At 37.8% G+C, this 25,888-nt stretch overlaps 1 protein-coding gene across 5 annotated transcripts in view; it reads left to right on the forward strand.

Annotated features, from left to right (window-relative positions):
* Nucleotides 1-21,862, forward strand: part of GPM6A (glycoprotein M6A) — a 220,721-nt gene extending 198,859 nt beyond the window's left edge. For all 5 annotated transcript variants that reach the window (XM_053585285.1, XM_053585323.1, XM_053585312.1 and 2 more), the window contains 5 exons: nucleotides 2,879-3,035; nucleotides 6,288-6,441; nucleotides 14,348-14,424; nucleotides 14,968-15,033; nucleotides 19,758-21,862. In XM_053585285.1, coding sequence (XP_053441260.1) covers nucleotides 2,879-3,035; nucleotides 6,288-6,441; nucleotides 14,348-14,424; nucleotides 14,968-15,033; nucleotides 19,758-19,910 — 607 coding nt within the window. In that variant the 3' untranslated portion in view covers nucleotides 19,911-21,862. The remainder of the gene's footprint in view (nucleotides 1-2,878; nucleotides 3,036-6,287; nucleotides 6,442-14,347; nucleotides 14,425-14,967; nucleotides 15,034-19,757) is intronic.
* Nucleotides 21,863-25,888: the final 4,026 nt, after the last annotated feature.

Raw genomic sequence — 25,888 nt, forward strand, 5'->3', positions numbered from 1 at the left:
TCAGCCTCTCTGGGCTCAGCCCTGGGAGAGGAGAAGGCTGGAGCATGCATCCAATTGTCTGGCTTTTCAGAGTGTGCCACAGGGACTGACTTCTGTCTAACCTCCTTCTGAGCACGCTGTGACAGAGCTGGCGTAGTTTGGATATACAGGCGTCTCTGAGAACAACCCAGAGGAATTGGGAGAAGGCTCACACCAAGGGGTTGAGGGAGTAGGGTTCTGCAAACATTGACAGACCTGAAGGGAGGAAGAAACCCAGCAACCTAATCGTGGTATAAGGCGTCAATGGCTCGCTTTCAACAGTGGGTGGTTGGAATATTCAGACAGGAAGCAGGGACTTATGCCACAAAATACACCAACTGAATGTAAGAGACAGTTCAGAATATTCCACCTACTGCAGAAGGACACACGTTTTTCTCAAGTGCAACAGTAGTTACCCCACGTTAGGTCAGAAAACGAGACTTAACAAATTTAAGTGGATTGAATTTATACCTACACAATTTCTGTTTAAGATAACATCAAAAAGGAAAAAAAAAATACTTAGAGATAAACTTAGCCAAAGAGGCAAAGACTTTCTCATACACTGAAAACTACAAAACATTGCTGACAGAAATTAAAGAAGATAAAAATAAATGGAAAGACATCCCATGTTACACATCTGGAGACTTAATTTTGTTAAAATATTCATACTAACCAAGGCAATTTATGGGCTAATGTAATTTCTGTTAAAACAGCAATGGAAATCGAAAAAGTGCTACAATTCATACAGCATCCCCAAGGGCTCCACATAATCAGAAAAATCTCAGGAAAGAAGAATAAATGTAAAGGCTCATATTTGTTGATTTAAAAACATACTCTAAATCTACAGCAATCAAAAAGTATGATATTTGTTATTTATACATAATAATGGAGCATATTCATAGGGTACATATGATATTTTGATTCATGACTACAATATATATAATGGTCAAATCAGAGTAATTAGGATTATCTGTCACATCAAACTTGTGTCATTTCTATGTTCTGGAAATACTTCAAATCTTCCTGTCTAGCTATTTTGTAATATGCAAGAAATTCTTGTTAAAGACAGTAGTTACCCTCCTGTGCTGTGGAACACCAGAGTAACAGAGAGAAACGTACATAGCCCACTGTAACAGAATAAAGAACCCCCAAATAAACTCCAACATATGTGTGCTCAACTAATTCGCAATGGGAGAGGATCATCTCTTCAATAAAAAAATAGCAGAGAAACTGGATCTCCATGCTCAGAAGAAGGACATTTGGATGCATGTCTCACATGATTCACAAAAAATATCAATTCCAAATGGATTTAAGAATAAATGTAAGACCTGAAACTATACAAGCCATAAAAGAAAAGCTATCATAATGTTGTTTTGGAAATGGTTTCCTGGATATGACACCAAAGTCACATGCATCTATAGCAAAAAAAAAAAACAAAAAACAGGAGGGAGTAAGTATAACAAGCTAAAATGCTTCTGTGCAGAAAAGATAATTATCAACAGAGTGAAAGGGCAACCTATAAAATTTTTTTGCAAATCACATATCAGGTAAGGAAATAACATCCCAAATATGTAAAGAACTCCTATAGCTCAATAGCAAAATACAACCATCTGATGCAAATGGAATCTTAATCTATACATGGGCAAATTGTGCCTTTTTAATGCCATCGATCATTCATTTACTACGTACAGAGCTATGGGAAAAGGGCGGGCAATTGGCGGGATCTCACCTCATGGGCACAATGTAAGGGTGTTCAGCATGCCCTCCTCCCAAGTCAAGGGCTCAACTACACCTCAAACTTGACCTTAGAATTGAAAACAATGTAACCTAAACATTTGTACCCTCATATTAATTTGAAATAAAGAGAAAAAAGAACTATGTATTCATATATCCATCTTTCATCTGTGTATTTGTCATGTGTGTGTACCTTTTTATGTTTTCTATATAAATGTTTAAGCCACATGGATTTTTTTCTCATCGGGTAGTCAATTATGAGAAAAGGAAGGGTATCTTCTCCTGCCTCTATGGAATTGCACTATCATTTGGGTGAGACCCAATTCCATATAATATCCATTAAGGATTCTACCTAAAAGACTTACTTGTCCAAGTTATAATTTAACTGTAAAACCACATATTTTTCATTATTGCCATTATCATCAGCAGATATTAATGATGTTTTATGGTAAGTATAAGAAACTATAACTAGGCAGCGCCTGTGGCTCAAGAAGTAGGGCGCCGGCCCCACATACCGGAGGTGGTGGGTTCAAACCTGACCCCGGCCAAAAGCTGCAAAAAACAAACAAACAAACAAACAAACAAAAAAAACCCTGTAACTATAATTGACCATTTATAATGACAAATATGTGGGATTTGTGTCATTCGAGGTAAACCCAATGCACCATTAAAACCATAAAGCTTCCTTCCTCTTTTAATATAAATGTTTAAAAGTCTGTGTTTTTAAGCAGTGTACCTAAAACTTTCTATTTGGTATTTTGTCCTAATTCAAGAACTTGTATGATTATTATCTGTATAGCAAATTGATAAACAACAAACTCCTTTAGAAGTACAACTCAGTGCTTATGCAAAACCACAGTTTGTGGGAACCAGGGAAAGGGGGAGACTTGAAGGGAAGGCAAAGAAACCTACAAACCTTAAAACCCCAAAGGCCCCATCAGTACCTGTCGGAAGAGGCAGAACAAAATTTATAGACAAACGGGAGACAGGCATATAAAAGCAAATACGTTTCTCAATCCAACCTCCATTATGGACATAAATATTCTAAGAAGGATATGAGAATCAATTTCTGCAGCCCAACAATAGAAAGTTAATGAAATAAATCCCTCTGTCTTTTCTCCATCAGGATTGACATCTTTAAGTATGTGATCTACGGCATCGCAGCTGCGTTCTTTGTGTATGGTATTTTGCTGATGGTGGAAGGCTTCTTCACAACTGGGGCCATCAAAGATCTCTACGGGGACTTCAAAATCACCACGTGTGGGAGATGTGTGAGCACCTGGGTATGTTATTTCTCTCCCTCCACTGTGTGATGTGGGTTTGTGTCAGCAGCATGCCGGTGTTTGCTGTCTCCTCCCAGGAATTACAGTATTTTTTTAGAACACAGTTAACATTTCTTCCTGTGATAGAAGATCGCCATCACAACTTGGTGATATTATTATCTACATTAAGATTATGTCTTGGGTGGCGCCTGTGGCTCAGTGAGTAGGGCTCTGGCCCTATATACCAAGGGTGGCAGGTTCAAACCAGCCCCGGCCAAACGGCAACGGAAAAATAGCTGGATGTTGTGGCAGGCGCCTGTAGTCCCAGCTACTCGGGAGGCTGAGGCAAAAGAATCGCCTAAGCCCAGGAATTGGAGGTTGCTGTGAGCTGTGTGACACCATGGCACTCTACCGAGGGCGATAAAGTAAGACTCTGTCTCTACAAAAAATAAATAAATAAATAAATAAAAGATTATGTCTTGTAAAAATTCAGTTTCAAATTCTGAAATCACATGCAGTCAAATTAGTTTTGAGGAGGCAACCCTTGTGACAATTAATAATTATTCTTTTTTTTTTATTCTTGGGGATTCATTGAGGGTACAAGAAACCAGGTTATACTGATTGCATTTGTTAGGTAATAATTATTCTTTTTCCAAGGGCTTTGGAGTATCCAAATGGGATAACAAAAAAAAAATCTACCTGCAACTTAAAGGAAGTACATGTGTCTCTTTCTCCCCATGTAAACATGTATCTGTCTGTATTTTACTGTACTTTAGTGGCAACTGTATCATGCAATTTCTGTCCTCTATTGACTTAAGGTGGGCACTATTTCATGTCCCTGTTGGCCGTTCTTCTGCCTTCTTGGGAGAGGGTTCTGTTCTTTTTTTTTCCTAGTGATTAACCATGCACATTTTTTAAAACAACAAAATTAAGGAGTTACTGTTGTTGCCCTGTTTCACAAATGAAGAAACATACAGGGTGGACATTTCTAATATGCAAATCTAAAATCTGAAATGCTCCTGAATCTGAAACTTCCTGAGTAGTAACATAATGTTCAAAGGAACATGCTCATTGGAACATTTTGAATTTTGGGTTTTTGTATTAGGTATGCTCAGCCAGTAAGTATAATGCAAATATTACAAATATGCAAACATCTGAAATCTGAGACACTTTTAATCTGCAACCATTTGGGGGAAGGGCTCTTATCCTATTTGTTTGCCCCTAGCAACCACTCTTGTTTTACCGTCTCCACAGTTTTTTTTTTTTTTTTCCCAGAATGACACATAGCTGAAATCATACACTTTGTTACCTTTTCAGATTGCTTTTTTCAGGTAGTCACATGCATTTAATCTTCTGCCATGTCTTTTCACGGCTTGATAGCTCATTTATTTTTAGTGCTAATTAATATGCCATCCTTTATCTAGAGGTGCCAGAGTTTATTTATCCATTAATCTCCTGAAGGACATCTTGGCTGCTTCTAAGTTTTGGAATTATGAAGAAAGTTGCTTTTAGACATATCTCTGACCATAACTTACTCTAGGTAGTTTGGGGTCATCATGATGACCATGACGATGATGATGACAATGATTACATATATTCAAGTAATTTACATAGTAACTTAGTAATTCTCTCTGCATTAAGCTACACACTGTATAATTTCCAGAGCCACTTGTGTTCAATATTGTCAATGCTTTTCCACTTTGCTTTTGGAGTGATACTTGCAGTATATATTCAAGGGTTCATTTATTTCCTTTTAACCTGGTATTTTCCTGCCTTAGTTGTTGTGGTTTTCAATCAGGAGCTATTTCATTCCCAGGGACACTGGGACATTTTGGTTGTACAACTAGCATCTAGTGAGTAGAGTTTCAGGGATGTTATCAAAAAAATCCTACAATTTGCAGAACGGTCTCTAACACACATAATTATTTGGTCTTCAACTTCAATAGTGCGGAATTCAAGAAACTCTAATTTACAAATATGACTCACGTCTAGTGCTTTACCCATGAATTGATGCTCATCCGTCATTCGGCCATTTCACTGACGTTGGCTTATCATCCCAATTGCCTTTTTAAACATCATTATTACAAAATATTGCGGGGGTACAAATGTTCCTGGTTTTGATGACGTGGATCACAGTTGTTATGCCTGAGTCTGGGTTATGAGTGTGGCGTCACCTACACTGTATTCATTGAACCCATTAGGTAGTGTTTCTCCCATCCCCTCCCTCTCCTCCTTCTGCTTGATTTTACATCCCCTGTGCACATGTGTGCTCATCGGTTAGTTCCTGTTTAATAGCGCGTACTTGTGGTGTGTGTTTTTCCATTCTTTGAATGCTTCACTTAGGAGAATGGTCTCCAGTTCCACCCAGCATTTGTATCATTTTAAACTAAAAATTCATAGGAGGCTGTGCTGAAACTACATATGTTATTCAGCTCTATCTAGGATATATGAACACCTTTAATCCACTTTACAAATAATGAAAGAATTTCTGACATCAACTTTTAAAACTTTATTGTCAAAATCACAATTCCATTTTATTGCATTTCCATAACAATAGTGAAATTAACATACCTAAGAGAAGATAGATTTAAGGTTCACAAAAGTTATTAAGGAGTTGAAGTACAAACTAAAACATTATAAATTAATATGATGTGAGAATTACCATATTTATAAACATTAATAGTAGCTTAAATATTTATAATATGAAAAGATTCTGCCAGTGTTGTTGCATACAAACTACTTTACGGGATCCTAACTCATTTGAAATTTTCCACAGTAAAATTTCCCATTTTGTGGAATCCCCTTTAGTAAAAAAAAAAAAAAAAAAACTGTGATAAAAACGTTAAGAGAAATACATAATGAAACAGGCATTAGAATGCAGGGGCGGGAGCTCTCTCACACCTGTTCTTCCTCATGAGAGGGACCCACTGCCAACTCCTTTGGAGGGGCTCCAAACTTTACCTTTGTTCTTTCTAAATAAAATCTCTCTTTGTTACTCTGAAAAAAATGCAGGTGGATTGTATTTTCTTTTATACATCAGAACTTCTCCCAAGATGATTTTCTGGCAAGTTCTTTCACTTGACCTATAAAATATCACTTAACATTGGCTAATTATTCTCAACTTTTCATCCCGTAGTTGCTGACAGGATGTTGTGGCAATCATTTCTTTTTTCCTTAGCCCTAACAACCTTCCCTATGGAGTTTGCAGATTAAACACAGAATTCCCTTTCCCAGTGCACCGTCTGTTTCTCTCTGTCTCCTTCTCTTCCGCAGTTTATCATGCTGACGTACCTCTTCATGTTGGCCTGGCTGGGAGTCACCGCCTTCACCTCACTGCCAGTTTACATGTACTTCAACCTCTGGACCATCTGCCGGAACACCACCTTAGTAGAGGGAGCAAATCTCTGCCTGGACCTTCGTCAGTTTGGTAGGTGGATACTGACTGGACTTCCCACAGTCAATACACCACCCCATCCATCTTGCTTTACCTACATAATTGCCCTTGAATGTTGCAGATCATTTTGGATTTGTTGTTATTTCTCCCACAAAGATGAAGGGATCAAAGTATTCACTTTTCCTTTTTTTTTTTTTTGTAGCTTTTTGGCCAGGGCTGGCGCCTTACTCCTTGAGCCACAGGTGCCGCCCTCAAAGTATTCACTTTTAAGGCTTCCGTTTAAAAATTTTCTTTCTTCATTTTCTGTTTTACTCTTTTCTGATAAGGGAGTCTTCCTCTTGGTCCCGCTGGTCTGAACTCCTGAGCTCAAGGGATCCTCCTGCCTTGGCCTCCCAGAGCCCAGAGTGCTGGGATTACAGCCTTGAGCCACGGCACCCGGCCTCTTTAATGTTAAATAAGTAGGAATTCAGGGGTGAATGGGCCCTGATCTCACCACATGCACACACTTACATTCACAGATTGCATTGCCTGGTATTGGTGGGTTATAACTGTGGTTTCCCTTTTCTGATTCCTGTGTTCTTTCTAAACTCAGTGTGACATCTGCATCCTCCTTTTGATTTTGCCGTGATAAACTGCACAGACCCTGACTCCTAGTAGGATGATCACCTAAAGAAGGGAATACTTCATTGGCTTCTGAAATAGGAAAACCACCTTAGCATTTAATAATGATTGAAAAGCAAGTATCCGATGTACTCAATACCGATATGAAGCCAGTAGACGATCTGATACATACTCACACAAGAGAAAACTCAAGCCAATTCGAATGAGAGGGAATGGGGGAGGAGGGACGAGAGAGGGGGCAGGAAGGAGGAAGATGGCGAGCTCCCACCTAATGGCCACACATGGCTCACCTGCTGGGGGTACACAACTACAACGAGGGACTTCACCTGTCAAATGCAAACATTGTAACCTACTGGTTTGTACCCTCACATTAATGTGAAATTAAAAAAAAAATTGAATCAAAAAATGCTAAGTCAGCCAGCAGTTCTCTTTAGTTATTTATTTTCATTTTTATTTTTTGAGACACAGTCTCACTCTGTCACCCTGAGTAGAGGGCCATCATAGCTCACAGCAGACTCAAACTCCTGGGCTCAAGAGATCCTTCAGCCTCGGTCTCTCAGAGAGCTGGAATTATAGGCATGAGCCACCATGCCCAGCCTCTTTAGTTTTTTTATGGAGGGCTAAAATCTCATGTAATAATAATACTTCTCCACATGCACATGGGCTTACCATGTATGGACCCTATCCTGAGTACACGTGTCAAATGGTTTAATGCTCACAACTCACTGTGGTGGCCAACTCTGTCACCTTCTTTTATAAATCCCAGTAGGGTCAAGTGACTTGTTCATGCTTAGACAAGTAACTGACAGACTTGGTTGATTTAGGACTAAATCAACGTTATTGCTCCTAAATCAACCACGTTTAATTTGGAAACTAGTCCTGAATGAGGAGTGTGGAAAGCCAGAATCCAGTCTCTCAGTTGACCTTTCTGAGATTCTATTTATCATCTGGAAAAATTGGGGAGCTGCAGAATTTATTTTAAAAAATGCCAGTTACATTTGCAAATGGATCTTCTTTTCACTGAACAGATATTAAAAGCCAACAGGTTAATATCTGGGGGCACCCTAAATGTTTTTTTCCAATGAGCTTTCCTCATACTTGAGAAAGGGGCAAACATTTCTCTAGGTGGGATGTGAGGCTTAGTCTGTCTGTGGGGAGTCGTCTGTGAGGAGATGACAGGGTGCACTATGGCTATTCTCTGGCTGGCTATACCTGTGTGTTCCAAAAGGGCCCTATCTACATCACCCTGAGGTGAAGTCCTCAGGCCCCAGGGCCTGTCCCAAAGGGAAAGCAGATGGTGATTCATTCATTCATTCTGTGAATGAAGTTCTTGGCAAGAGGGTAGATGGATCATTCTTCTTTCAGGGAGATTTTAAGTTAAGTTAAAAATTAAGTTGTTTGTGAACATGGGGGGACAAAAACCTCAGCCACTGCCCTTGGAGGTCACTGCAGACCAGCTGCTTAGAAAACTATGGCTCAGGCAGCACCTGTGGCTCAGTGAGTAGGGCCCCAGCCCCATATACCGAGGGTGGTGGGTTCAAACCCGGCCCTGGCCAAAATGCAACAAAAAATAGCCGGACATTATAGCGGACTACTCAGGAGGCTGAGGCAAGAGACTCTCCTAAGCCCAAGAGCTGGAGGTTGCTGTCAGCTGTGACACCACGGCACTCTACCAAGGGTGAAAAAGTGAGACTCTGTCTCTAAAAAAAAAAAAAGAAAAAAGAAAGAAAGAAAGAAAACCATGGCTCTTGTGCTCCCACTCAATGAGCATGATGTCAGGGTATATGGCACACCTCTTGGTGTTGGAACACAACTATAAGAGGGACTCTACCTAACAAATGCAAACATTGCAACCTAGGATTTGGTATCCTCACATTAATCTGAAATTAAAAAAAAAAAAAAAAGAAAAAAAGAGAACTAAAGCTCTTCCCCAATTTCTTCCTATTTTTGTTCTTGGAAAGAAGATGACTAGATTTTCAGGATCATCAGGTAAAAAATACAAGATGCTCTGTTAAATTTTGCATTTCAGGGAAACAAGCCATTTTTAGCCCTTTTATTACAAGTATGGTTTCAAATATTGCATGGCACATAGTTATACTAATCTTGTTATTTATCTGAAATGCAAATTTAATTGAACGACAGTGAGGTTATTTTTATTGTTAAAGTCTGTTAACCTCACTAAGAGCCGCAGTTTACCTCCTAGAGGTGTTACCACTGGAATAAGAGCTGGAGGTTCTTATTGATGGTATGTGTTTTTAAAAATGTACAATAGATGATTGTGCATCTGATTTGAAATATTTCTTACAGTATGGTAAATAGGTGAAGTGAATGGGTAATGACAAGGTCTTTGGTCTTACCAAACCAGATTTTAGACTGAAACTCTAGCAACCTATTTCCAGTATTTTTCCCAAGTTTGAGCTCGAAAGGACAGAGAAGATAATCCTTCAGAAAAGATTAGCAGACCCTCTTTGAATATTTTGAACATTTTTTTCTCTCAAGAAGCCTTTGTTAACTCTCAGTGTGCTCATCCAGTTATGACACACAAATTAACCTAAGTTTTAAAATATATTGAAATGTATCCCTCTGAGTATATATAATCCCCTGTGACAGTAAACCCAGAATACATCCTACAGTCATAGAAATTAATAATTGGACTTCATGGCTAGATGAGGTGGATCATACCTGTAATCTCAGTGCTCCAGGAGGCCAAGGTAGGCAAATTGCTTGAGCTCAGGAGTTCAAGACCAGCCTGAGCAAAAGCGAGATACTATCACTACTAAAAATAGAAAAACTAGCCAAGCGTGGTGGCGGGCACCTGTACTCCCAGCCACTCGGGAGACTGAGGCAGGAGGATTTCTTGAGCCCAGGAGTTTGAAGTTGCTGTGAGCTATGATGCTGCAGCACTTTAACCAGGGTGACAAAGTGAGACTCTGTCTCAAAAATAAATAAATAAATAATAAATAAATAAAATGTACACATCCTAAAATATGTGAGGTTCCACATCAAAGAGGAATTTAGGCTGCTGGCCAAGTGACCAGAAAATAGAGGAATTATTTTAAATGAGCTCAGTGTAATCCCAAAGGTCCTAAAAAGTGGAAGAGAGAATGAGAAGAGATGAGCCCATCAGAGAGAGGGGGGATGACAGGAAAAATACAGTAGAAAGCAGTTTTGCTGGCTTTGAATATGGAGAAAAGAGACCAAGAACTGATGCTCTTTCCTGAGGCTGCAGTGGGAACCCATCAGTGAGGGTCCTCGTTAGATTTCTGCCTTCTAGAACTGCAAGAGATTTGTGTTTCTTTAATTAAATTTGTAATCTGGTACAGCAGCTACAGGAAACAAACACAGTCTTGAAATCAAAGTCAAACTTGTTTACATTCGTGATGTCACATGTTTACTTTCTGTCCAGGCTAGCAAGGTACATCTCCCTGGTCACCCCTCTGCAGGCTTAATCCTCCCTTGCAGCCTAGACTAACACTCTCATGGGCCCAGGGATAAGGGCATGAACATCATTGGATGGCAGCTATTTTTCTTTCTTTTTAAAAATTAATATATATATATTTTATTTCAGATTAGTATGAGGGTACAAACGTTTAGGCTACATTGTTTTCGTCTCTAAGGTAAAGTTCAAGTTGTAGTTGAGCCCTTCACCCAGGGGGTGTGGTGACCACCCTCACACTGTGCACATCAGGTGAGATCCCGCCCACCAGGGGGTGTGCTGACCACCCTCACACTGTGCACATCAGGTGAGATCATGCCTATCACTCTTCCTCCTTCCTCTCCTCCCTCACTAGAATATACTTGTGTTTTTCTTTCATGTGGGTGTGCAGTTGTTTATATATTGGTTTCATATTAGTATTGAATACATTGGATAAATTTTTTCCTATTAGTGAGATACTTTACTAAGAAGAATGTGTTTCAGCTCTATTCAGGTTAATACAAAAAATATAAAGTCTCCATCATTTTTATGGATAGTATTTTATGGAGTACATATACCACAGTTTGTTAATCCATTCCTGGGTTAGTGAGCATTGGGGTTGCTTCCATGACTTGGAAATTATGCATTGAGCTGTAATAAACATTCTGGTGCAAATGTCCTTGTGGTAAAATGATTTTTGTTCTTCTGGGTAGATAGCTGGTAATGGGTTGTGGGATAAAATGGAAGGTCCACTTTTAGTTCTTTGAGAATTCTCCATACTTCTTTCCATAGAGGTTGTATTAGTTTGCAAATCCCATTGAGAGCAGCTATTTTTCTGCCTCCCCTGTCTACTCTCTGGCCATCAAAGCTAATGTGTCTATCCCTCATGCAGAATACATTCACCCTATCCCAGGTTCCAAAAGTCTTATACCATCATGGCATTAATTAAAAGTCAAAAAACAGGGCGGCGCCTGTGGCTCAGTGATTAGGGCTCCGGCCCCATATGCCGAGGGTGGCGGGTTCAAACCCAGCCCCGGCCAAACTGCAACAACAAAAAAATAGCCTGGTGTTGTGGCAGGCGCCTGTAGTCCCAGCTACAGGGACTGAGCTGAGGCTGAGGGAGGAGAGGCTCGGGAGGTTGAGGTAAGAGAATCGCTTAAGCCCAGGAGCTGGACGTTGCTGTGAGCTGTGTGAGGCCACGGCACTCTACCAAGGGCCATAAAGTGAGACTCTGTCTCTACAAAAAAAATAAATAAAAATAAAAGTCAAAAAACATATTTCAGAAGTTCACACCTCTTTTTAAAAAACAAAATATGCTATTGTAAGTGTAAAGCATGAATATATGGCCACAGCTCTTCTTCAAACTTACCACTGTTTACAACATAGTATTATCAAGATTTCTTGAAATGTAACTTTTCTTATGTACATGTGGAAGAGAGAGAAGGCACTTTGCAAATGTTATGCAGTCTGTACATCAAGTTTTAATATAAAATATATCTCTATATAGTATGTGTCACCTTCCTGATAATATTTCTCTAATAGGACTCCTGAGTGGACAAGTACTACCATATATTACTAGCGTGTGGCATTAGTAAAGAACCACACTTCAAAACCCGTACTACAATCAGTTCAGAATTTACTAACATTCATCAAAAAAGTAATTGAATAGATGAAAGTATACTTTAAAGTAATTTCTTTTGTGTTACAAAACTGTCTCATTAGCACTGAGAGGATATCTTTTATCTTTGAGGAAACCAAAGTCTTTATAGCACATAATATGAACTCCAACCTTGTAATGGCAGCGACACTGCTTAGTAGGGGTTTATATCTCACTATTTAGTCCTATGCCTATGATAAACTTCTATGTTTCAAATAAAGCTAATGGAAAGCTGAGGCATTACTTAATAGAATTGAAGAATTTAAAAATGCTTATTATACTATTTCAAAATACACCATGAAATAATTTTACTTGCATTTGAATGCCTTTACTATGATTTCTATTATCCTTCAATTATAGGTACCCTTATTTAATCACATTGGATATATTAGGTGTTTTTCCTAGTAAATTCGTATCATAAAATGTTAATACTGGTCCCCATAGCATCATCTAGAACCAAGATTTAAAACTATTTAAAAATGCGAAGATTTGATGAAACTGCTTCAGGGCCAGCCAAGCAAAGAAAGTGGTTCAAAGTGAATGGGCCTCCCTTGAGATGTTAGCCTTACATGTTGGCCAGAACAGAGGGGTATCTTTCTTTTTTTTTTCAAATTTATTGTTAGAGATGGAATCTTCCTATGTTAGAGGAAGGCTGGTCTACACTTCTGGCCTCAAGCAACACTCCTGCCCCTGCCTCCCAAAGTGCTGAAATTATAGGCATGTGCTACGAACCTCAGCAAATATTTAATGAGCACCTGTTATGTTTTAGTGCTGCTCAATTGTGAAAGAAGGTAATCTCCATGACAGAAAAATAAAATAAAATAAACTCTGAAAACACATCACCTACCTAGGCCATCATGCTTTCTCTAGAGAAGAGAGCCATGACCGGGAAATATTGCATTATTTGTCCAAAACTTAATAGAAGACAGCATCAAGACTAGAAATAAGCAGCACTTTTGACCCAAATTTCCTTCATTCTAAAGGACATTTTATGCAAACTTTTTGTGCAAACTTTTGTCAGTTTAGCTGTGTATCATTGCTGTTTACTGAACTATATTCATTTCTGCTAAATAATTCAAGACTCTACTTGGTAAAACCCTCCACATGAATGAGGCCTGTATGGAGAAAGCCAGGCGATTTTCCCGATGCTGTTGAATTTGTAGACAAACCTCAGGAGAGAGCATGTTTTAAAATTTTCCTCCCTGCTAGAACCATCTTGGCAAAACGGGAAAGGTTGCAGAGGCATTTGTCTGCATTTGTTATACTGCAAATAGTTTTGGATTTTTTTGTTTGTTTGTTTGTTTTTTGGTTTGAAATAGATTCCACAACCTATTGGCAAAGCAGAAAGTAAAAGGAAAGGGGTGTATGATGTCAGACCTTACAGCTGAGATTGTTTAAATGTACTTGTACATATTGAAACTAGAGCAGTGAATGCCCAAATCTTAGGTACTAAATAGCCCAGGATATATGAGGGTTTTTTTTTTTCCCTCATGCATATGTGTGTTTAGCTCTTCAGTACCTCTCAAAACAAAACTAAAGAGCTGTTCTTGGGTGAACGTGATCAATTCTGTTCTCTAAAATGAGATCTAGCGACATGGCAAGGAAACGCCTGTGTGCTTGTTTTAAAAATGCGGTGTTCCATCTAACAACTCTGTACTGAGTGTAGAAATAATACAAAATTTTCACAATTCCCCAGGCGGATCTGATGTAGTTGGTCCACAAACAAGCTGGAACAAGGGTAAACATGAGCTAACTGGCAACTTTTAATTTCCTGCTTGTGACAGCATTGTTTTCCATAGTAGCAGAAAAAAAAAGTACTTTCTTGGACAGTCTACCTTTATAGACTAACAAAAGCATCAATACTAGCTGAACACACTTAGATCCTGATTTCAGCAGACTCTGGGGTCTCCTTACCAGAATAATTATGACGCCTACAGCATCGGCCTAATGGACCAAACCAATGAACTAATGATAATTGAATCTCAAAATTCCAGTGGCTAGATTCAATGAAATTCAGACTGAAAATGTATAAGCTGCTGGAGGGCTAGTTTTACGTCTTTATATTCATAATCTTTACACAATTATTCTCTACAATGAAAGCTGGGGAAGACTTTTTCCACTACAATATGAAATAATATAAAATGGAACTTACTTGGATTTGGTCCGTAGAAAGTTTCATTTTCTTTCTCTGTCTCAGCCCTTGAAGACATTCATAATGCTAAACTTTCATTGTCTGCACCTTGTAGGGATTGTTACAATTGGAGAGGAAAAGAAAATCTGTACTGTCTCTGAGAATTTCTTGAGGATGTGTGAATCTACTGAGGTGAGTGTTCTTACAGCCTTTAATTTTGTCAAAATTTTACCATCGGTCTTATTATTTGAAGACTATGTTATAATTAAATATGTATGGAATTCTCTCTTATTCTCTCAGAGGTGACTGTACTTGCAGTGGTGTTATGCATGGGGAGAGAGAGTAAATATAAATAACATGGTCTGCACATGTCAATTAAGAGTATCTTAAGTATTTAACATTTACCTAGAAACTCTTAATGAATATTGAAAAAAATTAAAGTTATATTTAAAGAGATGGCAGAGCTTTGTATGGTTGAAATATTACTAAAAACCATTACTATTAATCACAATCTCATCTTGATAATCAAAGTCTGTTAAAAATGATGGACTTAAAGGATTTAAAGAATCTGCAGGGGGATAAGATACTATAATGTGTTTTGATTGAGTTAGTTACTTATCACAGATTCACTTTTTAAAAAGATGTATGAAGTCTTGTTCATAAAACAACAGTAATCCTGACCTGTCTTCTGCCTGCGACTCTGACATGTCTGGTTCTCTGTGGTTTGCGTTGCAGCTGAACATGACCTTCCATTTGTTTATCGTGGCGCTTGCTGGTGCTGGGGCCGCAGTCATTGCTATGGTAAGATCTCCTAGTTCTGAAGCTTTATTGTTCAATTTGAATTTCAAAGTTATTTGCTTGTAGAGAAGATAATTTATCCCTAATGTCTGAAGTTCTTATTAAATACATTTATTTTATCAATAAAAAAAAAAATGGGGAGATGGTGACCAATAAGCAAGTGAGTACATAAAAAGCAAGGCTTAACCTAAGGAAATGTTATCCTAGCAATAATATTTGATAGGTCGGGCACAGCAGCTCATGCCTGTAATCCAGAACTCTGGGAGGCCGACGCAGGAGGATCCCTTGAGCTCGGGAGCAAGATCTGAGCAAGAGCAAGATCTCATCTCTACTAAAAACAGGCAAATTAGTCAGGTGTCATGGCCGGGCTTATAGTCCCAGCCACTTGGGAGACTGAGGCTGTAGGATCCATTGAGCCCAGGAAGTTGAGGTTGCTGTGAGCTAGGATGCCACGACACTCTATCCAGTGCAACAGAGTGAGACTCTGTCCACGACACTCTATCCAGTTCAACAGAGTGAGACTCTGTCTCAAAACAAAACAAACCAAAAAATCCAAAACATAATATTTGATAAACAGTTTAAAGATTAAAATAATAGTATTGGTAACATTAGAAAATACCAATAATTCATGAGAATTTTAGTTATTAAATTACTATGGATGTTAAAAGCTTGCTTCTATTGCAAATACATACAGGTAAGTGTGACATTCTGAGAAGGAATCAATCCCTTTGCATTACTCTTGTTTTCTACTTAATTAAATATATAAAAAAAGTAACGTGAAGTCACTTAGGAAAAAAGGTCAGGTTTTTCTCAAAATAAACCTCAATGGTTTCAAAGTCAGTATATACTCAGGTATAATATCTATCAAAGTACCTTTTAAAAAGAGGAGTATAATAAAACATCTGTTTGCATTTCCTAACACACATGTACCTGTAAGGTTCTGTCTAAAAATGCACACCCTCAAGTATACATAAGTGAAAAATATCTGCTTAAACAGATAATGTCCTTTAATGTCCCTTCAAAAGCTTACTCTGGGGGAAAAAACTCAAAAGAATTTAAGATAATAGAAATATATATGTTACATATTTCTTAAGGAATCTGTGTTTTGTAAAATATGTATATTTAGATATATTGTCAATATACACAAATTTTATTTCAAACAAGAAGAGTTAGAAGATTATGTTTCAGTGGGTATTTTGTTTTTTTTTTTTTTTTTTTTGTTCTGAGACAGAGTCTCACTGGGTAGAGTGCTGTGGTGTCCTAGCTCACAGCAACCTCAAACTCTTGGGTTCAAATGATCCTCCCACCTCTGCCTCCCGAGTAACTGGGACTACAGGCACCTGCCATCATACCCGGCTAGTTTTTAGTAGAGACAGGGGTCTCACTCTTGCTCAGGATAGTCTCAAACTCCTGAACTCAAGGGATCCACCATCACTGGCCTCCCAGAGTGTTTGGATTATAGGTGTGAGCCACTGTGTCTGGCCTATTTTTTTGTATAGAGGTACCACAAAACTTCCTACTAGCTTAAATGATTGACGTTAGTATTTCCAATTTATTAGCTCTGGTAGTAGTGTAGGTCTTACAAGACAAGTAAAATACAATTGTGGCTACCATTTTTAGTACTTATATATTAGTAGTCCTGACATTAATATTTCTTAAACACTTGATCTGTTGGCTTGGTGCCTGTAGCTCAGCAGCTAGGGCGCCAGCCAGATACACTGGAGCTGGTGGGTTCGAATCCAGGCTGGGCCTGCCAAACAACAGTGACAACTACAACCAAAAAACAGCCAGGCATTGTGGCAGGTGCCTGTAGTCCCAGCTACAAGGCTGAGGCAAGAATTGCTTGCCCCTAAGAGTTTGAGTTTGCTGTGAGCTGTGATGCCACGGCAGTCTACCAAGGGTGACAAAGTGAGACTCTGTCTCAAAAAACAAAACAAAACAAAAAAAAAAAACTTGATCTGTTGAAAGCACTGTTAAATGTTCTACATACGTGAACACATCCAGTTCTCATAATATAGCAATTGCTGTGAACCTCTCATTGAATTCTTACAATACACATTATTTCCATATTATAGATAAGAAAATTGAGATGAATTCCACTCTATCAAAATGTTCATTTTGATATATCATCTGTAACTTACGACAAGGTTATAAGAATTTGTATTAAAATTATGCCTTGGCCCCCATAGCACAGTGGTTACGGCACCAGCCACATGCACCGGGGCTGGCAGGTTCGAACCCAGCCTGGGTTAGCTAAACAACAATGACAACCGTAACAAAAAAATAGCCAGGCACTGTGGCGAGTGCCTGTAGTCCCAGCTACTTGGGAGGCTGAGGCAAGAGAATTGCTTGAGCCCAAGAGTTTGAGGTTGCTGTGAGCTGTGATGCCACAGCACTCTACTGAGGGTGGCATAGTGAGACTCTGTCTCAAAAAAAAATTAATAAGGAATCTACTCGGAGATTTTATAGAACTGTTAAGAAGTCCTATATGCTGACAAAACTAGTTACCCTAGTTTTTAAAAACTTCAGTAATCACAGAGAGTAACAAGCCTAGTGGTTTGTGGTCCCCTTAATGCATGCCCCCTATGACATGTAAAGACCCATTGGGAACCTCTGGGTTTTAAACTAGAGTAACCCTGAGTTTCTTTTTGGTATTTCACTCCCACGTAGTTAATAATTTAGGGGATGTGTTTTCTTGGATATTAAAAGGAAAGGTTTTGAACACTGAAAAAATATACTCATTTGGGCTGGGCATGATGCTTCATGCCGGTAATCCTAGCTCTCTGTGAGGCTGAGGCAGGAGGATCCCTTGAGCTCAGGAGTTTGAATTCAGCCTAAGCAAGAGTCAGACCTGTCTCTACTAAAAATGAAAAAATAGCGGGATGTGGTGGCAGACACATTTGGCAAACATTTTGAGTACATGCTACTTCCACTAAGTAGTCTAAGAAAATACCACAAGCATATGATTATGTATATAAGCCTTATGTGATTCACATATATATAATGATCAAGCTTTCCCTTTTTAAATACCATAGTGTATGTACCATAACTTGCAGCCTCTGCTTTCAAGTGGCCTGCAGTTTCCATTCAACAAAATGCAACATTTTAGAGGAAATAGAACATTATGAAAATAATTCATTTATGGTATACAACTTTTTTATATCCTTGTGTCCAAATATTTTATTATTTTTTTTAAGATCGGTTGTTTACACTGTTTGCTATTTAGTACTGAATATGTGTTCTTTCTGATTCACCTGTACTTTATTACAGTCATCCACCTTCTGTCTTTCAAGGTATCTTGAATGATTATCAAAAGTTTAGGGGTTGGTTTTTCTCAGTATTAGATACTAATATTGTTCACCCCTGAAAACTCAGAGGAAGTAAATAGCTGACAAGTTGGTTTCTCTTCCCTACTCATTCTTCAACGTCCATCATGTGGAAAACTACCACGGACTGGGAGGGAAGAAAGGAAAGAAAGGTATCTTACTGCTCAGGAGTTTTATTGCTAGACTAACTTTGTGATTCAAGACAAATCAGTAGCTTCCTTTTGGATATGGTACTATTCTCAGTCTTGTAAATGCATAAAGTCAATGAAGTTCATTAGCTCATCTTAGAAAAAGTGTCACACACTTCATTGCTAAGTGTCACTGCGGTCGCCTTTGAGGTACTCTCCCTTGGGAAGCTGTGCACTGACGCCAGCTTCTAGTTCACACTTCAAAGCAATTTTGGAACTCTTTTTTCTGGAATGGCCATTAAAGCTGCTGTTGTATGAGGATCTTACAATTAAATTTGGTAACTTATCCTAGAAAAAGTGCTTTGAACATTGACAAAATATATTCATTTGTTTGGCACACAGTTTGAGTATGTGCTGCTTGCTAAGTATTCTCCACAGCACTTGATAGTCTTAAAGAACACCACATGAATTTAACTGTCTATGTAACTAATTTGATCTTTATAGACATATGTATAGTGATTAAGCTGTCTGATCTGATATACAGAGGGTGCCAAAAAATGTATACATATTTTTAGCGATGTTATCTACATGTTACCTTTTGTAGTTAACTGCCGTTACTGGTCAAGTGTAACCAAGGCATGTGACCCACATCCATTTTACCTGAAGTTCATACACTTCCTGGCATTAATTAATTTTTACTTCCAACAAGATCTTCTAAAATGTGTACACATTTATTTGGTACCTCCAATATGGAAATACTTTCTTATCATGTCTTATCTAAAGTAAACCAAGTTCTCTGTATGGAAAATTAACTTGAGAACTAAATCCATCAGTTTATTTGGATTCCTCTTTATATCTCACAGGGAGGTAATGGACCCTGCAATGAACACAAGTCAAGTAGACACATGCTGCCTGTGAGGATATCTCTGACTATGGATTATAAACACAGGCATGAGATTTTTGGGTCTGATAGTTTGGTATATGAGGAATGGGAACAGAATACACAGAAAACATCCCATAAAGATCTTGGATCACTTCAGGATTGAAAAAAAGATATTGAAAGGAAGAGTGCTAAGAATTTAGTATCATATTCTCACAAAAGTGAAGATTATGTCTTCATTATAGTTTTCCTATTACCACAGACATTTGGTTGTATTTTACATGTGAACGTTTCCTACATAAATACAGAATTGGCTTGTTGCTTTCCTGACAGCAAGGTATAATGAAAACATTGAACAGACCTCCAGTGTAAATTATTTTTGTCTTTGATTAGGTTCACTACCTTATGGTTCTGTCTGCCAACTGGGCCTACGTGAAGGATGCCTGCCGGGTGCAGAAGTATGAGGACATCAAGTCAAAGGAGGAACAAGAACTTCACGATATCCACTCTACCCGTTCCAAAGAGCGGCTCAATGCTTACACATAAATGCGTCTTCCCATTCTTTCTACCATTAGAATGCATTGGTGTTTAACTAAGGGCCATCCAACCATCCAATCTTTGAAAAACAAAAATGAGAAGTGCTTCTCATCAAAGATCTGTAAGGTGACTCCTGAGTCATTGCCTGAAAACAATTCTTTGTTGCTTAGCACTTGATCTCCTAATTTGTCAGATCAGTGTGATCAGATCTTCTCTACAAGCTCCTATCCAGCCTTTTCTTTGAAATTTCTCAAACTCATTTAATAGCTCTATAAAATCAAAGTTAACCAACATTGTCACAGGCCAAGATTTGTTTGATTTTTTTTTCTTAACAACTTCCCATGTGTTATAGACATAACTATCTTTTGCATTATTTCTTAATGTTTTGAAAGGAAAATAGCTTTTTATACTTTTTAGTTGTGATTTTGGTAACTAGTTTAACTATAGATAACCTTCAAAGGGACCATTGTACATTACAAACAACAGAAACAGACATAGATGGTACCATGAGACTCTTGTTGAAATGCGGAGATTTTGTCAATTACGATAGGCCCTGGTTAAATGGTTTCATCAATCTAAGGTGCAATTTCTAAATTTGTAAGAGTAGGTCAAAAAAAAAGTGCTTCTTATCTTCGTTAGCATTGTATTTTTTCTTGATGTACTTACAAGGTATTTCTCTATGATTACTCATGTTTATGTTGTGAGCATGTAGATAAAGTAATGCTAATGCATGGCATTTTAAAGACTGTGACACCAGACTTAACCTTTTCAAGTTTAGTACATAGAGACAATTTTAATGGAAATAACTACTATGGACTACTGGAGAATGATCTCTTGGTGATTTAAGCAGTGGCTGGATGGGAACTTTTAATATGCTAATGTGGAACATTAATTACCTTTATGAAGGTGGTATATTAAAAATAAGCACACTAATCCCCTTCCTCAGAAGTTGTTTTACCTACTTTAAAAGTTTTCATGGATTGCACCTCTGTAAACTACTCCTAAAATGTGTATGATATATTTGAAAAGGCTTTCCATTAATATAATAGCTTTGCTTGCAACCTTCCAATCTACGTCCTTTCCCTGTAGTGTTTTCTCAAGTGTGGTCAGAGGCACCTCCTGCAGAATGTGTTGTTTGGAAGTGTAGTGATATTCTCGTGTTTTCCTTTTAAGTGAGTCATTTTAGCCGAATGTTCATTCAAATCCACTTATATCAAAGGAATAAAAAAAAAATCAGTATTATTGGACCAAATTTGTTGTTTGTTTTAACCTTGACTCTCTTCTTTTGATTATTTCTAATGCTACAAGAATGCTGTAAAGTATCTTTTAAAATGATGTAGCCTGACAAGACATTTTTGTCAGTGAATAAAACTAGGTAATATCATACACTGATTTGATGATTGTGAAATCCTTTCTCAGTGTAATTGCATTTCTAATAAAATTTATTGAGTGAAACAATCTTTGTACAATGACTAGTCATGCACCATCAGTAATTTTCCAAGTTCTTGTAGTACATGGGGTGGGGGATTACTAGCATTATCTGTGGCATGATTATGCATTCTGTAGTATTATTTAATTTGGGGTTCCTTTTGCTTCTTTTTTTTTTACACTTAGATTATCCTACTGGTTCAACATTTTTATGATACATGCAGTATTACAGATATTTAGCAAGAGTATTAATGGGCTTCTTTAAATACTATATTGTAGTGTTTCAGTTCTGTGTCTTAATAGTATGTGATGATTTTTAGAACTGTCTTTTAAACTTATGTAATGATGTTGAGACTTTGGCTTTTGTTTCTGGCATTACAGTTTGTATTTTTACAAGAGTGCTTTGTAGCAGGCATTACAGTTAAATCTGTTTTGTACATAAACGTGCCAACGGCTTGATGGTGGCGTTTTTGAAATGTAGAGAAAAGTGCTTGCAAAATGTAATAAATACACTTGTGTACTTTGTGTACTTATTATTAGTTTCTGCAGTGTTTTTTTTCTTTGTTTTGTTATTCCTCTTTTCTGTGTGTGTGCATTCTTTTCACATGGAATAGATGCCATCTCCTTAAGATTCTCAAAAAAGTTTAACTGACATACCTTTCACAATTCAGTGAAAATTCTGTGCACAGACATGTAGTATACAGACATCAAAGAATATGGGAGCAAGGTGAAGGAGTAGGGACTTTTGGGGTTATTGCATTTAGAAAGTGAAAACTTTTTCTAACTTACTGTATTTTCTTGCCTGATTTCTATTGTTTTGAGTTTTCTTTAGTGCTTCACAAACTAACAGAGAAACAAAAAATCCTAATGCAATTCAGAAAGAAAAATGATTTCTTGGCTTGCTTCAAAACATCAAGATGAGAGCAATAAAATGAAAAAATATATATGTATATATTTTGTTTGTTTGGGATCTAATTTCTTCTTGTCAAATCAGAAGTGATGACAATTTATCTTAGTTCTCAGTAACATTTTGATTTCATAAAGCCTAAGGAATCATATTAGTCTTTACTTATGTATTACAGTGAATGACAAGATGAAAATTTCATCTTGTGAGTAAATCTGAAAAAAAGTCTTAGTTTTGTCTTCAAAACTTTTTTTTAACACAAAATTATTTTCTTGTTTTTTCTTTTCTTTTCTTCTTTTTTTTTTTTGAGACAGAGTCTCACTATGTAACCCTTGGTAGAGTGTCGGGGCATCACAGCTCATAGCAGCCTCAAACTTTTGGGCTTAAGCAATTCTCTTGCCTCAGCCTCCCAAGTAGCTGGGACCACAGGTGCCCACCACAATGCCTGGCTATTTTGTTGTTGTTGTTGTTGCAGTTGTCATTGTTGTTTAGCTGGCCTGGACTGGGTTTGAAACCACCAGCCCAGGTTCAAAATTATTGAAAATTATTTTTTGTCTAAAACTTATTCAGTGATAATGCTTATTCTTTCCAGTGTTTATTAAATTCTTACCATAGCAGTGAGGTAATAATTTTTGCTAATGAATACACTAAACATAAAGAAAAATTTCATAATATTATTTGCTTTACAAAAAGCTGATTATTGTAAGACTAACATTTATTAAAAACTGAAAAAGTCCATTCCTTTTTATAAAAATATACATCTTATCTGTGGTGCAAATGATTTTGAAGGTGGGTTATTATAACATTAAGCCTAAGGAAATTACTGACTTTGAGAATAAAATATACGTAGATCAGCTTCAATTTGGGGGTACAATTAGGTTACTTCTTCATGTTAAAACTCATGGAGACAAGAGTTGAATGATGGTTACCAGAGGCTTGGAAAAATAGGGGAGAGGAAGGAATAAAGTGGGGATAGTTAATGGACCCAAACATGTAGCTGCTTAGAGAGAACAATATTTCTTAGCAAGGTAACTAAAGTCAACAAAACATTATACTTCACAAGGTAACTAAAGTCAACAAAACATTATACTTCACAAATAACTAAAAGAGTGGAATCATGTCTTTGAGACAAAAAGCAACATACCAGGTAAGAACTAGGTGTTCTTGGCATGGGAATGAAGCTTAACCAGGCAATAATGTTCTTGAATGAAACTTCCAAGGTTTGAAATAATTAGACTTTCCAAGCTGCCTAAATTTTCCATTCTGATTCATCCATTCAAGTTTCTGTTTTTTCCTCAATTTCAGATTAATGTGAGGGTACAAACAATTAGGCTACAATGCTTGTATTCATTAGGTAAAGTCCCTGTGTAGTTGTGTGCCTCACTTGGGAGGCGTGCCATGTACCCTTACATTGTGCCCATTAAGTGGGAGCACACTTAATCTCCTTCCTATCTCCTTCTCTTTCCTCCTCCTCCCCTAACTTGGATTGAGTTTGTCTCTTATGTGGGCATGTATTAGATTGTCTACTGGCTTCATATCAGTATTGAGTACATTGGATACTTGCTTTTTCATTATTGGGATACTTTACTAAGAAGAAAGTGTTTCAACTCCATCTAGGTTAATACAAAAGTTATAAGGTCTCCATCTTCTGAAGACTTTTTCTTGTTGTTGCAACTGAAGACTTCTTCATAAACTCCTTCCCCAGGCTGTCATCATCAAGAGTTTTCCCAAACCTTCTTTTAGTATTTTTATCATTTCATTTCTTAGATTTAAATCATATATCCATCTTGAGTCAATTTTTGTAAGTGGTGAAAGGTGCGGGTCCAGTCTTTACACCTTTTACAAAGGTGTGGTTGTCCAGGACTCCCAGCACCATTTATTGAATAGGGATTTTTTCCCCCAGTGTATGCATTTGTTTGGTTTATCAAAGATCAGATGGTGATAAGAGACTGGTTTCATCTCTTGGTTTTCTATTTTGTTCCATACATTTATGTATGTATTTTTCTGCCAATACCATGCTGTTTTGATCACTGTGGCTTGTAATATAACCTGAAGTCTGGTAGAGTGATATCTCTGGCTTTGTTTTTATTACTAAATATTGCCATGGCTATATGGTTTTTTTTCTTTCTGGTTCCATTTGAAGAAAAGGAGATCTTTTTTCCAGTTCTTCAAAGTATGATGTTACATTTTAATAGGGATTGCATTAAATCTTTAGATTGCTTTAGGTAGTATAGACATTTTTAACAATGTGGATTCTTCCCAGCACAGAACATGGTATGTCCTTCCATTTGTTGATGTTTTCTATTTCTTTCTTTCTTTCTTTTGGAGACAGAGCCTCAAGCCATCGCCCTTGGTAGAGTGCCATAGCATCACAGCTCACAGCAACCTCCAACTCCTACACTCAAGCGATTCTGCTGCCTCCACCTCCCAAGTAGCTGGAACTACAGGCGCCCACCACCACAATGCCCGGCTATTTTTTTGGTTGTAGCTGGCATTGTTGTTTGGTGGGCCCAGGCTGTATTTGAACCTGCTAGCTCAAGTGTATGTGGCTGGTGCCTTAGCTGCTTGAGCCACAGGTGCCAAGCCTCTTCTGCTATTTCTTTTGTTAGAGTTTCATAATTCTCTTTGTAGAGAACCTTCATCTCTTTTGTTAGTTTTATTCCTAGGTATTTCATTTTCTCTAAAGCTATTGTGAAGGGAAATGTGTCATCCATTTACTCCTCAAGTTGGCTGTTAATTTCATATACAAAGGCTACTGATTTGTGGACATTGATTTTATACCCTGATTCATTACAGTATTTCTTGATCATTTCCAGGAGTCTTGTGGTTGGTCGAGTCTCTGAGATTTTCTAAGTATGTGATTATATCATCAGCAAAGAGGGAGAGTTTGACCTCCTCTTCCCTATTTGGATGACCTTAAGATTCTTCTCTTTCCTCATTGCACTGGCTAGAACTTCCAGAACTATGTTGAATAGTAGTGGTGATAAAGAACAACCTTATCTTGTTCCAGCTTTCAGTTTTACTCAATTATATATAATATGATCTGTCGATTTGTCAGAGATGGCTTCAGTCAGTTTAAACATGCCACCTATGTCTATTTTCTTAAGTGTTCAGGAGAAAGTAAGAGAAAAAAGTAGGGAAAGGAAGTGAACAAGAAGAAAACACACACGAGGAAGAACCAAGTGAAAACTTCTGGCAACACAGAAAACCAGAACAGAGCAACCCCTCCAAGGGAGCAAGAGGTAACTATGGCAGAGGATTCTATCTGTAAAGAAATTATGGAAATGACAGAAAGGGAATTTAAATGATGGATGGCAAAATCAATGAGTGAATTGAAGGAAAAGTGGAAAATCAACCAAACGAAATCCAACTGACCCAAATAATGAATGAAAGACATTAAGAAAGGAGAAAGGGCATATTGGAGCTTAAGAAATTGAAAGAGACAGTCAAGGAACTTAAAGATGCAGTAGAAAGTATGAATAACAGAGTACAGCATGGAGAAGAAAGAATCTCAGAGCTAGAGGATAAGGCTCTTGAGCTAACTCATGCATTTAAAAAGCCAGAGAAGGGTGGCACCTGTTGCTCAGTGAGTAGGGCGCCAGCTCCATATACCCAAGGTGGCGGGTTTGAACCCAGCCCCGGACAAACTGCAATA

This window comes from Nycticebus coucang, chromosome 1, assembly GCF_027406575.1.
Source record: "Nycticebus coucang isolate mNycCou1 chromosome 1, mNycCou1.pri, whole genome shotgun sequence".
Classification (NCBI taxonomy): domain Eukaryota; kingdom Metazoa; phylum Chordata; class Mammalia; order Primates; family Lorisidae; genus Nycticebus; species Nycticebus coucang.